General features: G+C 38.4%; 1 protein-coding gene across 1 annotated transcript in view; it reads right to left on the bottom strand.

Moving 5' to 3' along the window:
- PRKX (protein kinase cAMP-dependent X-linked catalytic subunit) overlaps window positions 1–15,865 on the bottom strand; it is a 50,585-nt gene extending 34,720 nt beyond the window's left edge. Inside the window, exon 1 of the mRNA XM_057389994.1 lies at window positions 15,425–15,865. Coding sequence (XP_057245977.1) covers window positions 15,425–15,611 — 187 coding nt within the window. The 5' untranslated portion in view covers window positions 15,612–15,865. The remainder of the gene's footprint in view (window positions 1–15,424) is intronic.
- Window positions 15,866–16,081: the final 216 nt, after the last annotated feature.

Below are 16,081 nucleotides of genomic sequence, written 5' to 3'. Positions count from 1 at the left end.
ACCTAGAGCTAACTCAGGATATGGAAAAACAAAACAAACAAAACCTCTGGACATTCCACTGAAGACAAAGCCTGACCACAGAGCAGAAGTTAAAGACCTCAAAGAATCAGAAAGTTCATTCTTCACATTATCTTAAAACCTTAGGACTGGTACTTTTGAAAATGACAAACTGCAGTTCTTTCCACTTTCAAAGACAGATTACCATGAAGCACCATGTAGGTCATACCATATTCTTTATGGCTGGACATTAAAAGACACAGTAAGTGTATGCTCTGAAAGAATGCAATTATTCTTGGCCTGTTCAAATTTATGGTGGAAACTTAAAAWAACTCTTTGTATAAAATAAAAAAARTGGAAGTAGCAAAGTTGCAGACTAAGGGTATGCAAGCTGTTATTGTACCTCCAAAACAAGGTAGAAACAGAATTTCTCCCATCTTTTAGGCAAAGAATCAACAAACTCCCCAGACACCTTGAGTTGGAACGTCTTATTACACAGYTTATCTTTGGGCGAGCCAAGTGGAATCTCCTGCAATTCAAGAGGACAAAAAAGGCACTTCTGTATTCAATAGACTGGTTTTACACATCCAATTTATGAACACAGAAGTACCTACTTCCCTCTGTTGATTCTATTCATGCAGGTTTGATAGTGCATAGGTCTACATTCAGATAGAGGAGACCAGCCTCCAATTTATATAGCCTGATAAGTGCACATGTGATTTCATGACATGGAAACTACTGAAACAGAATATGCTAATTTGTGTAGAGGTATACATTTGTGAGGTTTAAAAMAGAATTGTTGGCAACTCACTAAATTCTTAATGCGTCATGTGATGAAACCTATGCCCAGTGATACCCATATGGCTTTATAATCTTCAGCACTGTTACCTAAGAATARCTTACTGGCCCAGAGTTACAAATGCGGTACTAAAAATTCATTCATCTAGCATTTATATTGATATAGTTAAATACTGCACACAAGAAAAGACACAGTTTGCACCAATAACCACAGTTCAAATTACATCCAATTTGCAAGCTTGAATTTATCTCTTTAGTCTGTAATTTTGCATGTTATTAAAGTTTATAAAGCACAATAGTTTTAGAATGTATTTAAAACACTATTCTCACACCTGAGCCACTATGCTGACAAAGGAAAATATTTCCTGATATAACTATAACCTTTTCTAAAAATTCTATTTAGTTTGATCTTTGTTTTGAATGGATTGTAGTGAGTACTAAAGATTTTACTATAATATGCACAAATGATTCAATATTGTAACCATAGCAAAATTAATACCTTTCCAAAAGACTCAGATAATTCCTCTTCACCTACAAGTTACAAGCCGTTGCTGTGCCACTACAACCCTGCATTCTATCTCCTGTAAATGGAGTTTYACAAAATAAAATTCAAGCTACAAGCCCACAAAAATCTTCTCCTAAAACACTATCTCAATCTGGAAAAARCACTGCAAGTATATTTACTTTTGTTTAAAGATTAATACACTGAGAATTCAYGAGTGGAACAAAATATTCCTCAAAGGCAAGGCTTTATTTATATTCAGAAGGCAGTATCAACTGATATTCCTAAGAGACTACAGAATAACAGTGTCTTAGGCATCTAGAATTTACTTCATGTGCTCCATTACCTTTCCAAATTCCCACACAGTATACCTTACAAAAATTAGTGTAACTCTGTACAAGATAAGATGATGAAATCTGTATTGTTTGGCRCTAGAATGAACATCACAATATTCTCCACATAAAGAGCCATTATGCGAGAAAGAGGAAGTAAGTCTAGAATATCCAAATAAAGTTGTATTTGATATGGAACTGGAACAAATACCCTAACACAAATGTTAAGTTTCAAAATCCCAGTCTTCAAATTCCATTCTCAAATATCCATTTTAGAAAAAAATCTTGATAGTGCCCAAGAATTACATTACTAACAAAATTGAAGACTGAAAATAYCATTTTTACGTCAATGTTACTGAAGACATGCCAATAATAATTTAATGTCTTTGTTTAGGGYAAACACTTAAATACTCTATCAGAAAAGCACCATGGTGTAAATTTTTCATGATATTGAGGATTGTATGGACCCCTCACTATCTTTTCTATACAATACAGAAAAGTAAGTCTAAAATTCTGTTCTAACTTYATTTCAGCCGACAATGTGACTAAAACACAGAATGGATTTTTTTTTTTCTACATTTACTATGCACTTCCTTAATAGGAACGAAAAGCCACTCTACCAATCTCCCACAGTTTCAACTTCCCCTGAGTTTCATGCACACACTTTTCTTTCCTTCCCATACCAAAACTGGGATGCAAACTCTCTCCGTTATTATATTCTTATATTATTACTCTCTCTCAACATCATGCCTAAGGAATCCATCCAAGCCAACAGATAAGACTTTAAACACTGTACATAAYTGACATTATTTAAATGGACCAGGATGAGAACATCTGAGAATTTATGAAAAAGTACACCCAAAAACTGTAAGTAAATTCCTTTCATGAAAAAATCCTGCTTTTCCAAATTCTCTTAAGAAATTAACTCTACAAGTGAAATCAAGTCAATATCAAAGGAAGTATCAGAGGCTATGGCATATATTGCAACAATATGATTAATTTCGCAATAATAAGGATACTTTTKGGCTGATACCTGATGGCATTTCTGTGCTGGACATTGTTTCTGTACAATCCTTCCTTTTYTAAAATTTTCCTTCAGCATAACAACAGCTGAGGTCCAACATTCATTTTTATTTGGAAATTTGTATTAAACACAGTTTTCAAATTTTAAACATCTGAAAAGACAGGTGGAAAGATGCAATATGGGACAAACAGGCAATGATAAAGTGAACTCCCTAGACACTATATTTTTTTTCAGGCAAGAGGAAGACTGACATACAAGATTATAGAATAAGTCTCATTTGGAATGATCATTAGCTGTCCTGAACAAATATATCTAAAGAATAAATATATATGTATAACAATAAATTTATCAGATTTGAAATCATTAACAAGAAATGCCAGCTTGGAGTCCAGAAGGTCAACTGCAGTGTGAGTTGCAAGTGTGCTCAGTAGGTCAAGGGAGGGGATTCTGCCCCTATACTCTGCTCTGGTAAGACCCCACTAGAGCAGTACCCAGGACTGGGGTTCTCAGCACAAGAAAGGCACAGACCTGTTAGAATGGGTCCAAAGGAGGGACACAAAGGTCATTAGAGGGTGGGAATACCTCTCCTGTGAAGACTGGCTGAGAGAGCTGGATTACTCATCCTGGAGAAAGCAAGGCTAAGGGGAGACYGTACTGAGGCTTTTCGGTACTTACAAAATGCTTATTAGAAAAAAACAAAAACCAAAAACCAACCAACCGAGCAAACMAAAAAAAAAACCCAAACAACAACAAAAAAAGCACTACTTTTCACACGGGCAGATAGGATGAGGGAGACTGGCTTCAAACTGAAAGAGGGTAGGTTTAGAGCAGATGTTAGGTCAGATTATTCAGGTTGCTCAGAGAAATTCTGGAAATTCTGCCCCATCCCTGGAAATGTGCAAGGGGGATGTGTTGGATGGGGCTTTGAGCAACCTACTGGAAGGTGTCCCTGTCCATGGCAGAAAGGTTGGAACTAGATGGTCTTCAAGGTCCMTTTGAACCATTTCAAAGCATTCTCTGATTTTTTGAATACTCAAATCATGAAAATAAAACCAAGTTCAYGATTTTGGTAAGAATCAGTATTTTCTTTCAGATTTTCTGTAATTTCACTCTGCTATCCTACATATGTCTTCATCACATATAAAATTTCTTAGCAACACATAAARGAAGATATATGAGTTTATAACATAYGTATACACATGCACCTATTTACCCAAAATCAGGYTAATTTATTTTGTTGTTTACTGTCATAATTGCTTCTTACTTGTATTCTCTTCAATTCTCTCACCCCATACCACCTCAGAATCTGGTGCGGTATACTTAAAAACAGGATSATAGTCTGCAGTAAAAAAAGTAATGACTAGCAAATCCAACACCACTTTGATAGAATAGATTAAATGACAGCTAATTGAATTCATGAGATGTAGTTCACACATCAAGAGTACTTGATATGCCCTTTACAGGTGCTATTTCTCCAAAACTGAAACATCATAATTGAGGGTCACTTGCTATTATAGCTGGCACAGYACACAGCTCAACAGAAATATATTTTAGTTTGTATTTGATTTAAAGAACAAACAGATCAATATAATTTATAATTTAGGATTTACACTTAAGGAAATAATACACAAGCTCAAAGCTGCTAAAATTAGAAGGCATGGACAGATCTAAGGATCAGAAATAAACACAAAACTAATATATCTAGGCGCACTCATGGACTTTTATTTAACTCAAATCAGTTGTAACTGAAAGTTACAGGTAATCTGATGGTTATTATGTTTTTATCCATTAAAACATTTTACAGAAGGTGAAACGTTAAATTTTCAGTTACGAAGTCAAAATACGTACTTCTTCCCTGCAAACAGATGAAATAGCCAAACAAGGAAAAATATCAAGCATAGTAGGTGTTTACTGTTACTGAAGCTTGTTTCAGATGCTTGCAAATTTCCTAGGAATGAGTAACAGTCTCAGAAATGGAAGAAGAAACTAGCACTGCACYATAAAAAAATACACCTCCTCACAAGGTACCAGAAGAAATCTGTGCCAATGACTGATAAAATTTCATACTTCTTGACATAAAAAATGCTATCCTTTGTAGGACTTGCCAGTACACAAGTATAATMAATTTTTAAAGAGCCCCTAAGCCCCCATTTTCACTATGGTGCCCTTTTCAGTCAAGTTTACAAAGTTCCTCAATCTCTAAAAATGAGATTAGTGTATGACATGCAAAACACTCTAGAGATGACTGTACTTTATGGTAAATTATTCAAGGGTTTCCACCCCCCTCCCCTCCCCCAATACCCNAAAACCACCTTAAGTCTTGCTTATAAAACTTAACCAAATATGCCATGGAAGGCTCTCCAAAGCAAAGTGATCAAACACAGTACAGCTTTTCTCCTTGTCTTTGCTCCCCCTTCCCCCAAGTGGCCTCACATTTCTAGATGGCTTCTTTCCCCACCCTGTCCTATTACTACAATCATTGTTTAATTTYATATCAAGAATCATATTTCAGAGAAGCAAAGGAGGCCAAGCAACAAAGTTGTGTTTGTTCTCAAACAATGCAGCTCTTAACATTTCTTTTAAAAAGGAAAGCAAATCAGACTAGAAATCTTGATTATCATGGGAGGATCTGGAGTTCTGAATCTCTCTATAGCTATTACACCCAACTGCCAACAGGAGACTTTTTTCCTCTTCTACAAATACTTTAAATGCCAAAACATACAAAGATTACAGAGGTTTATCRATATATTTTATTACAGGACATAAACTGGCAATAGTTCATGCAGGAGTGGCCAACTTGAGCATATGGGAGAATCCATAAAAAAAGCACCACAGCTGACTTACTTCCACATGAATAGATTACACTGCATGTCCAGTATTACCTGGTAAACCTACACATTCAGATACACCAAAGGTAGAGCCTCACCTATGTATTCATCTCCATTGCCTGCCAGCCTTCGCTTACTATTCACTCACTTTGTTAAGTCCCCATTTCACCAAGAACCCTCTTTTTCAAAATGCAAGTAGCAACCACACAAAATCACTAATTCARAAAGAATATTTAACACAGATGTGTAAATCGTTGTCTCCAAATGCTGTGCCAAACCATTTCACTTGCAATTAAGATCTGAATTCAAAGACAAAATTATCTATATTGCTGTCTTTTATCACCCAGGTACACTCACAGTGAACTGTTGAAGCAACATGAAACAGGCATACGCTAAGCTATGAAACCAACCCCTGCTTTAGTTTTAAGTTAGGTGGATTTACCTGCAAACCTGAAAGGTTAAAAAAAAAAAAGAAAAAAGGAAAAGAGAGACTGCTCGCTGAGACACTGGTTAATTAGTCACAAAACCAGTTGTCTTCCTCATTTTTCGTTTCACAATGTTGCCTACTTACAATTCATGTGTACTGCAAGCTTTTCTCAACAGATCAAGAATTCACTGATAAGAAACATCACCTACAGACAGCATAAATCATACATGTTTCATGCTCAAAAGTATTCAAAAAGAATTGTTTTCACATAATTATCTCAAATCAAATTAACCAGGCTATACTCTGTCTAATCCACCACCAACAATAGCCTAGGAGCACTGAAAAATTTAGGCCTGCCTAAGAACGAAGGCAGCAAAAAATTATCACCACTGACACAGAAATAAATCTTTTTCTGCAACACTTGACTGACTGTAAACTAAAAGATTTGAGATAAATATGGAAACTCTTCACTTATTTGAACAAAGAATATATTTTATTGTATTAAATACTTAAAATGGATAGCTGTCATAAGCTTTACAGCATCAGGATTGAATGTGCCCCAATTTGTATCAACTTTTCAACTGATTAATATAAGTGAATCAATGTATAAAACTGAAATTAAAAAAACAAAAAAACAAAAAAACAAAAAAAACCCACATTTCCCCCCCCAGAAGAAATAGATTTCCATGTTTTTGAAAATAGTCTGTATTAACTGCAGTATTAGTTCTTTGTTTCAGATTCTTTCAAATTCTCAGTTACTTTTATTTTCCTTCTAATGGCTCTGTCTTGTAGGACACACTGTCCTTCTCACAGTTTCTTCCCAGATGGCATGTGGAGCAGAAAAAAAAACCAAAACAAAATAAAACTAACTTCAATCAAGAAAAAAAATTTCATTACCAGATCTAAGGAACCACTGCTACTCACYGTAAAAATACTAGAGGAGATGTAGAAAAGCTTTCAAACAATAATTTGAACACTTAAGTCACAACTAGGTGACTTAAGTAAAGACATACTGCCAAGTTTTTATAGGCCTTTGAAAGTCACACAAGTCAAAGAGACTTTGATGGCCTCAGAACACAAACCCAATACACTGACATGCAATGTGAAACATTTTCATAAAAGAGGGGACAAGAATTCCTGTTTAGAAACAGACTGACCACCAGCTGTCCTCATTGTTTCTTCTCCAGGGACAGACAACAAATTACCCACTGATCTTCCTGAAAAGAAACTTAAATTTTACATGCACACTCTGAAGTTATTTTTGGCAGGTCACGCAAATGAAAACTTTACAAGCTATCATCTCCTGCACCCAGGAGCTGTAGGAAGCCATTCCAAGCTGGGAAGGAAGAGGTCTGAGGSTAGAAGTCTGTCATCAGTTTTGAGRCAGGTGGCTTGAGGAGTCTGCTATTACAGCACCCAGAAATTTAATATGAACACAGTCAGCCACCAGCTCTTCATTTTTATATTTGCCATCTATATAGCAATTACAGTGCAACCTCATTAGCAGACCAGTAAAGTAAAAAGTGTACAGTTTAGCCTGGTTTTGGAAGAGTCTGTAGAGGGATAGTTCTTTTAACATCTAARTTGTTTCAGAGCATTTAATTTACTGACTGGAGTGATACCTGAGAGACATAAAAAAACAGTACTAACTAGACATTTTGCTTCCATCCAGAGAGCACCCCGGCACCTTCAACAATAACAGCAGAGTCATTACAATTAATACTCCAAATTGCTCTGAGTCGCCATATTCCCCAACACAAACAGAGYGACACTTAAGCAAACACCAAGAACATTTTAAGAAGCTACATTTTAGCAAAGAACCATTCTAAAACTCATAAAAAATTAAGCATAGTGGACACCTTAAATGGTCACGTTACAAGTTTTGGTAAACAGCCATTACCTCCTTGGTAAGAATCATGTAAGAAGAAACAAACAAGAAAACCAACCAAACAAAACAACAGAACAAACCAAGCAAGCAAAAAATCCCAACCTTGGCACCTTCACCTGATTTTCTCTTGTATTAGACAATGTCAGAGGTACTATATGTTCATTTTCCTGGCAAAATCATGTACTGCACTGTTAGTTTTAGTGCTTTTAAAAATATTCCCTARATAATAACAAGTGTACACACAAAAAAACCCCACATGTTTAAGTCAAAGGTTACAACTGCTAGTAATTGTTTATACTATAAGCTCTTCTGCTTAGAATTCCCTTTCTACAGTACTCCAAAAAACACAAAATAAAAATTATTGCACCCMAATACACAAATTCATATTAGAATCAAATTAACAAGTAACACGTACCTGATCTTTCATGAAAAATTAGCTCAGAACCATTCCTTAAGGAAGTAAAAAACATCCTAGTTTAAAAATTAAAAAAAACATCACTCCTGCATGCTGTAGGTGGTGTGTGAATAGTCTAGACACAAAGATCTGGTAAGTATGATAGCCATCAAGAAGCCTATATATGCTGACAGAAAATGAGCAGAAGACTTACACACTATCACTCTTCATCTATCAAACTGCAGAATAGTAAAATGYAGGGTTTACAAGTTTGTATGAATTTACATATATATGCATACTTACATATAAAGTGTATAATCCAATAGAGAAAGTTGTAGGTATTCAAACCAAATATCCAKAAAAGAAACAAGAGCAAAGATTTCACATAAAAATGAGTCCCTGTCAGACATGATAGCCTGTTGGCATAAGGACTGCAAAATGCACTCCCTACTAGTCACAAGGCTAGAAAATCAGATACTTTGGGAATGGTTCCATTGACCAGACTAACCCAGCAGACAAGCCTAACATTCCACCACCATCAAGAGTATACCTAGGTTATACCATACAGTCTAGTGACATGAAAACGATGCTTCCTTCATTAATGTTTCAGTTATCAATAAATAAATAACATACACACACAATTGTCTGATTTGAAACATATCAAAGCAGACCAATTGATTCCTTGGAGAAAAGTGGCAACACATTTACACAAAAGTTAATGTCAATCAACAGACCAGATAGCAACTGCTCCAAGCTGGGATGGGAGCAAAGAAACTGGCCASAAGAAAAGGGCAGGAAGTGGAAAGTTTTCACAATCAAATCTTACAGATTGACATTTTTGATCCACCTTCAGTTTAAAATAAGGATTAAAAAAACCCTGTATTTTATACAAAAAACTGTGCTAATGTGAAAAATGACGAAAAAAATGCTCTAATATGAAGTGCAAACAATGCAGTTCACAAGCAAGCATTCTCAGCCAAGAGAATTCTCTTAGCTGAGAGAATCACCTCTCCCTTTTCAATTTTTTAAGAAAGGACCAACTCTTGTTCAGTCATCTGAAAGACAGTCTTCAGTCTAATTTTGAGAATTACTCTACTCTATCATGTAAGTATCCCAGGTGCACACTAGCACACAGCAAAAGCACTTACCAATTTGAATGAAGCTACTAAAAACTCTTATAAAAAGTTGCATAGATGAAAGGATGCTTTCCCAAGTAAAAATAACATGTTAAACATCCTGAGTAGTACAAGCTAATACTGAAAATGTTTTACACTAGTAAGTGCCAACAGTAAGGGAACTATATTAGGCTAAATTAACTCCGTTAAAAACAGCTTATGACAAGACAAGACCTTGGAACAYTAAGTGCCCTTCTTTTACTTCGCARAAACTCACTCTTCATTGCTGTATACACATCTATGCTTGTCATAATAAACAGAAGTGGTATATAAGTTCCATTTGTCTTTTTTTTTCCAATTATACTTCATACACCCTTAAAAGTAGACCAAACCAGGATTAAAGACACTTTAGGAAGGGATTTGTTTCCCTAAATTTTCATTATATGAAAGCCAAAATATCAAGGCATTCACCTCTAAAAGGCCGCTCTCCCTATCCACTGCAAACAGTCCAGGCAAGCAAACTCAGGAACCTAAACAAAGAAAGAAATGAGTCAAGATCTAAGAGCCTACATGTTCTCAACCCCTAGTGTTTTAAAGTTCCTGTTTCTTCCCTCTGAAGAAGAAGAAAGAGAAAAATAGTTCAAATCTGTATTTCTCTTGGGGTTTCCTACCTTCTTCAGTTTGGGCTGAGACACAACTTAACAAAGGAATTTTTTCAAAGTATTTTTGCTTGGTATATTAGTTTTATTAAAGCATAAACTTGGCCAGGGAAAGGTATGGTGGTGTTAGGTGCTTTTGATTTTGTGGTTGAATTTTGTATGCTTCTTATTTCTGAAATATTAGTACTAGCTGGGTTCCAGATGATTTGATTATTTGCATTGCAAAAGGCACTTTGGGGCATCTCTAGGCTATTTATAGCACTTCACAAGTTCTTTATCTTCAAGAAGTGTACTCGAATATCAAAGCCTATTCTATAACACTGTCAGATTCACAACATCAGAAAAAAGAATACTGAATTTCTTCCTGCAATCAATTCAATATCTAAACTAGATTCAGGCAAACACTAACCATTTACCTGAAGACTGATTTTAAATAYTGAAGATAGAAAAGCAGAAATGTGAACTTTCAATTTTCACATGTTCAAACTTCTTCCATACACTCTCACTTTTCTGACCTCTCTGAAAGATAAAACAGAATATTTGTTTCAATCCATTTTTTCCAGGCTAATGAGAACAAGAAACTAACCRCAAAGGACCTGTTGCTGCCTGATCCACAATAAACATTATGGTTTTGAAATTCGCCTCAGCAGTGGATAACAGGAAAAGCAAGAGAAGAAAGCTGAGTCACGCCTGGTCATTTTCTCTCTACAACACCAGCCATAATAATAATGATTTATTTTGGGACAAGTGTCATTTTGTGGGAGGGAAAAATGAAGTAAGAAATACAGAGTGAAAACAAACTCCAAGTCATTTAGCTTTATGACTAAAGCCTCAAAGATGTACAGGCGTAATGGTGAATTCAGGTCACCATTACAGTCACAACATTCAGACCATGTTTTCTTTAAAAACTTGTRGTATTTAAGAACACTGCCAAGTAAAATCATGGATTATTATTTATTATCTCARTATCAAGAGAAGTGACAAAACAGGGAAAAAATGCTCATACATTCCTTAGAATATTTAAAATAGGTGACAACCTTGGTAGTAAAMCCAGAAAGAACACTTGGTAAGAAACTGAACTAATTTAATCCTCTAAAAAAAAAGGAAAAAGCCACCAGCATTCTTTTCATGTAAAGAACTTGGCTACTCTGGGGCAAAATTTCTTACTTAAACAATACTCTGGAAAAATAGTACTTYAATGTCCTATACAGGATCCTTCCTCTGGCATTAGACTGAAGCTGTGTACTTASTGTCCAGCTGATACAATGCCATTTGAAATATATTTGGCTAACATGTTTCATGTGTGAACACAGAGAAATATTTGAAAATATGTAGCACCTCATTTTTCCCATGAACTTTTTTTAAAATTTTCCCATGCTCATATAAGTGAAAATATTGGTATGCACAATTTCTCATTCTGTATTTGTTTAGTGTAAAGCACTACATGGGAACAGTAGTTTAAAAGAATCTTTTTGCATTAAAATCCTCTTATTTAAATATTTCAATCAATTGAATAGATTCACAACCCCAAATTTACATTTACAAAGCCTGCTTTGGAATTCTTTGCACTTCGAAAAATGGACAAGAAATAGATCTCACAGGAGAGAGGGTAAGAAAAAAATTCTTCTCTTACTCCTCCTGGTGTTCTCTTCGTTCTCGCTTTCCTATTACCATGCATTTCAATTGGGAATGTAACATTTCTCCCACTTTCACCTACCCACAAGTGAAGAAGTACCTCCTGGTTTTCCTCAACTACTTATTCTATACCTGAATTACTTTTTCATTATGGCATAATTAAAAATTTAGTATCTCCATTTCAGGATACGTGTCAGGTGTCCGACTGCAGGCACTCTGGCTTCTGGAACAGGAAAGTMGCCCATATTAAATGCTCATCAAAACCAAGGATGATACAGAAACTATACAACTAGTGTTCACAGTTTCCCTCTTTCACTGACCAGACCTACAAAAAGTTTGAAATAGGTTCAGATAAGCATGGGTGGGCCATGAGCTTTCAATGAACATGGTGGCCAAGGCATATAATTTTTTTCTTCTGTACAGCACAGAACTAACTCAGTATTGGCACAGSTGAGTATGTAAATTCACCGAGATTCGAAGAGTATTTCAGCCTGGCCTGAACAGCAGTTTCTGAGTCTGCTGAGCAAACATTTGTATTTCAACCTCCTTTGAAAGGAAAACTAATTCAAAACAGGATGAGGACAACCAGGCACCTTCAACAGCTCCAGAGCAAGAATGTTCAACTTTCATACAAGAAGACTAGTTAAAAAAACATACACTTCAAAGGTTCAAATCCACATCKTCAACTCCTCAGAAAGTACACTTAAAGAAATAATTTTCCTGTTTAACTTCTCTTAGTGCCAGAAACTAGTATGCATCCCAGTCCTATGCCTTCCCTAAAGCCGTAACTTCACTTTATCAACTGGGCACTCCCCTCCAAAGCAAACCTGTACTCCAGACTGTTCCAGCTGCCTTAAAACAAAGGGCCCACAAACTCCCAACCAAAGGCTTAGTCCTGGGATGTGTGGGGCAGATAAATGTCCTCTGAATCATTATGCTAAACAATACTTCCCTTTTGCTCTTCCCGCCTTCACACTGAGCTCTTTGCTAAGCCACGCACAGCATCCCAACAGAAATCACAGAAAACACATGCAATCCAGACTGCATCATGCTGGTCGGGTTAACACAGACATTTTAATCCTCTGAGACAAGGAAGGATACTTAAACAGCAGTTACTATATTCAAAGTAGGTAATGAGTTCAACTTTCTTTTTTTTGCACRGATTTTATTTCACCCTACAAGAGAAGTTGCATAAAGTCATGGATGACTACAATCGCACAGATACCAACACAAATTGGTTRCCTTAACTATTATTCATAAACAGCTACAAGAGCATGGAAATCACCTCCCTATTCTGACACTATCTTAAGTTGATAGTTTCCAAGGCTGTAACAATTTCTAAGCCTGATTCTAGTAAAGGAGATACCAGAACTTCCTGTTATGTAATTTTTGGGTATTCCTCCTCCCATCCCCAAACATCTCCAATTATCTCAGACAGCACACACAACYTTCAAGAACATCAGCAGAAAGAAAATGGTTATCCTTATCAGAGCAGTCAAACTGCAGACAACTCTAAATTGCTGTAGTGAAACCGATGACATTGATCCCATCTATTTGTGCAGGRAGATCAAAATGGAGGATAAGGTAATACTGACTTAAAGCACTGCTAAAAAGTACTGCAGATATAGTCTTTCAGTACATTTAATATAAACCTACAGAGTATTTAACTAAATGAATTAAAAAAGGTTTAAGCCAAGCAAAAGTTTTTCAAGTTAAACTACACATCTTCTCTATTATCGTGCAGTATTTTGCACTGCTTTAACTTGTAGCCTATTTAAATCAGGACTCCCATGCAGCATGTTAGTAGGTGCACACAGAGCAGCCCAACCTCATGCAGACTTACTGACTCAGATCCCAGATACACTAGCGACATTAGCAGGGCACTGCATCTTTCATAAAYTCGGCCACTCTGTGCAGGTATTCACATGTTCAGTTTCAGTATCACTTTGAGGCTGCAATATCTGCTTCCTGGTCAGGAGCAAGACCCTGTCCTTCTCACAGRCTTCTACTGAAGCACATAGGCATGTCATAAATTCATTTTTCCATCTACTTACAGTAAGCCAGCTCAGTTTCTTTGACAAGGTAAGGCCTTACGCATATATGTGTGCACAGTTCTATATCTTTCCAGTCTTGCATTTTATCTTTATTCTCCCTATAAAATGACCAATGACATAGTTCAAAAGAAATGCAAAGAATGGTCATCCTTTCAGACAGAGCTATTTGAGAAAAAAAAAGAAAAAAAAAATCAAGCTGGGGAAGATGAGAATGAAGAAAGACTAAGTATTCTTTCATCACCTTGATAGGCAGCTATCTGCTCCTTTTACCTTTTATTTCCTTGTTTGTATCTTCATAACAGGCAGCTCACTTTTTTATGTCTATCTTTAAATCTTGCACAATCACAATTTTCGCTTYCCTTAATCTCTAAAGAACATCTTAAAGAATACCCTAGAAAAGGCATACTGTTTAAAGTTGACACCAGRATTATTTTCACATGTCCTCATTTGCCTCAGGAATATATCCATGACTACTACATCTTCTTTAAAAATTACTATTTTTTGCATCTGTGTTTCACTTGAAGTCTTAATCCTCAGTTACGACTATTGTATCCACATGGTAATGATATAATGAAGAAGTTCAACCATTTCTGGAGGGAAAACAACCATCACAAACCTTTCAAGAAGTCTCTTAATRATCTCAATTTATCAGTAAAATGTCTGCCTACATTTCAAATTGGAACATTATCTCAAAACACAACACACTTTAAGAGAAGATAATATGTTCTTCACTGATAACAACACTCTTGGGCCTTTCCAACTTCATGTTTAAAGCCATCAACTTCACTAAGAAAGGGGTTATATCACACCTTTTYGGCTGAAGAGAGCTCAGGGGAAATTGGGATTTATTTACATTATTTACTGGAATAAATCTACTCAAAATAATTTCACAGTCCTATAATGGAAAAGTGACTAAAACTTCCATATAGCTGGACATACAAGTTCTCAAACCAGGTACGAAAACGTGTAACTATAAATATGTATGTTCAAAAGCAATGCACAGATACAGTGGACATGAATACAATAAACATCATCACTGATGTCTGAAATGTYTTTTTATTAAGCACATGCATTTACTCTGCAATGCCGCTCACTACAAGCAGTTTCATCAAGTGCGGTATTCGTGAGATGAAACCTTACCTYCTACCAAAATTCTACACACGCAAAGCATCTTTGCATCAATATTCAGGGCAACAGCATGCTGGGGGTTTGCCATACGCTCAGCTGTATTCGGCTAACCTGTTTGATCTCTTCCCTGGCTCGACAACTAATTTAAATGATGAATTTTTTATCAGGATGCAGGTAAATGAAGTTAAACCAGATAAACCAGGTTTTACACCAAGAGGTCTTTCAGCTTCAGCAATGGCAGTACCCATCTCACAGACAAGCCAAACCCGGGTCTGGGTCCAGGCTCGCTCTGCTGCAGATCCCGGAGCCGGTGACACCGGCAGCACTGGGGACAGACAATGCCATCAGGCTCCCGAACCGYGCGGCGGCTGCGGCGCGTCCTCCTCAGCCGCCCACAGCCACCTCCAGCCACCGCGGGCAACCCCAGCTGCCCTCACAGCGGCCAGCGGTGGCGCGGCGGGAGAGACGGGAGCGGAGCGGGGAGGGGGGAGCGCAGCGGGTAGGGGCGGAGAAAAAAAAAAAAAAAAAAAAAAAAAGAAAACCCACAAAAAAGGGCGCTGGGGAAGGGGATCTCCTCCCGCCGGGCACGGTCGCAGGGCAGGCACCCCGGCAGCTCCTTTGTTCCCCTCCTTCCCGCACTCACCCACGGTGGCCAGGGTCTCCAGATCCTCCAGCTTGTAGGCAGCGGACTCCAGCGCGGCGGGCGAGCCGGGTCCGGCAGGGCTGGGGGCCGGCACGGCGGGCTGAGGCGCGGCCACTCCCGCCGCCGCCGCCGCCTCGCCGCCGCTCTTSGCCCCCATTTTGGCTTTGGCAGCGCAGAAAGCGTCCATGGGGCCGAGCGGGCGCCCCGCGGCCGCTCAGCGCATGGAGAAGGGAGAGAGGAAGGGGGAGGCGAGGGAGCGGCGGGGACGCAAAGTTTCAGTCTTCAGCAGGCGGGGTGGCTGCTCCCCAGGGCGGGAGCCCGCTGCCGCCTCTGAGGGGGCGCGCAGCCCTTCAGCATCGCGGCCACAGCCGCCGCGCCGCCCGCCGGTGCCCGCAGCAGGCAAGGACCGCCGCGCAGACAATGGCGAGGGTGCGCCCAGCGCGCCACACGCGGGGCGGTGGGCGGGGTTTGCCGCTGCCGCTGCGGCACCGTCCCGCTGAGGGCTGGCGGGGCGGGGAGGGGCCGGGGGCGGTGCGGCCCGGCCCCACGGCGGGAGCACGGTGGGAGCACGGCCCTCGCGCCCTGCCGCGGGCACGGTCCGGGACCGTGTGGCAGTCCCGGTGCCCTCTGCCCGTCCTTCCCCACCCCTGCGTCCCG

The sequence above is a fragment of the Malurus melanocephalus genome, unplaced genomic scaffold (assembly GCF_030028575.1).
Source record: "Malurus melanocephalus ecotype Western Australia unplaced genomic scaffold, MMel_1.1 scaffold_1, whole genome shotgun sequence".
Lineage (NCBI taxonomy): Eukaryota > Metazoa > Chordata > Aves > Passeriformes > Maluridae > Malurus > Malurus melanocephalus.
This window is presented reverse-complemented; position numbering and strand designations above follow the sequence as displayed.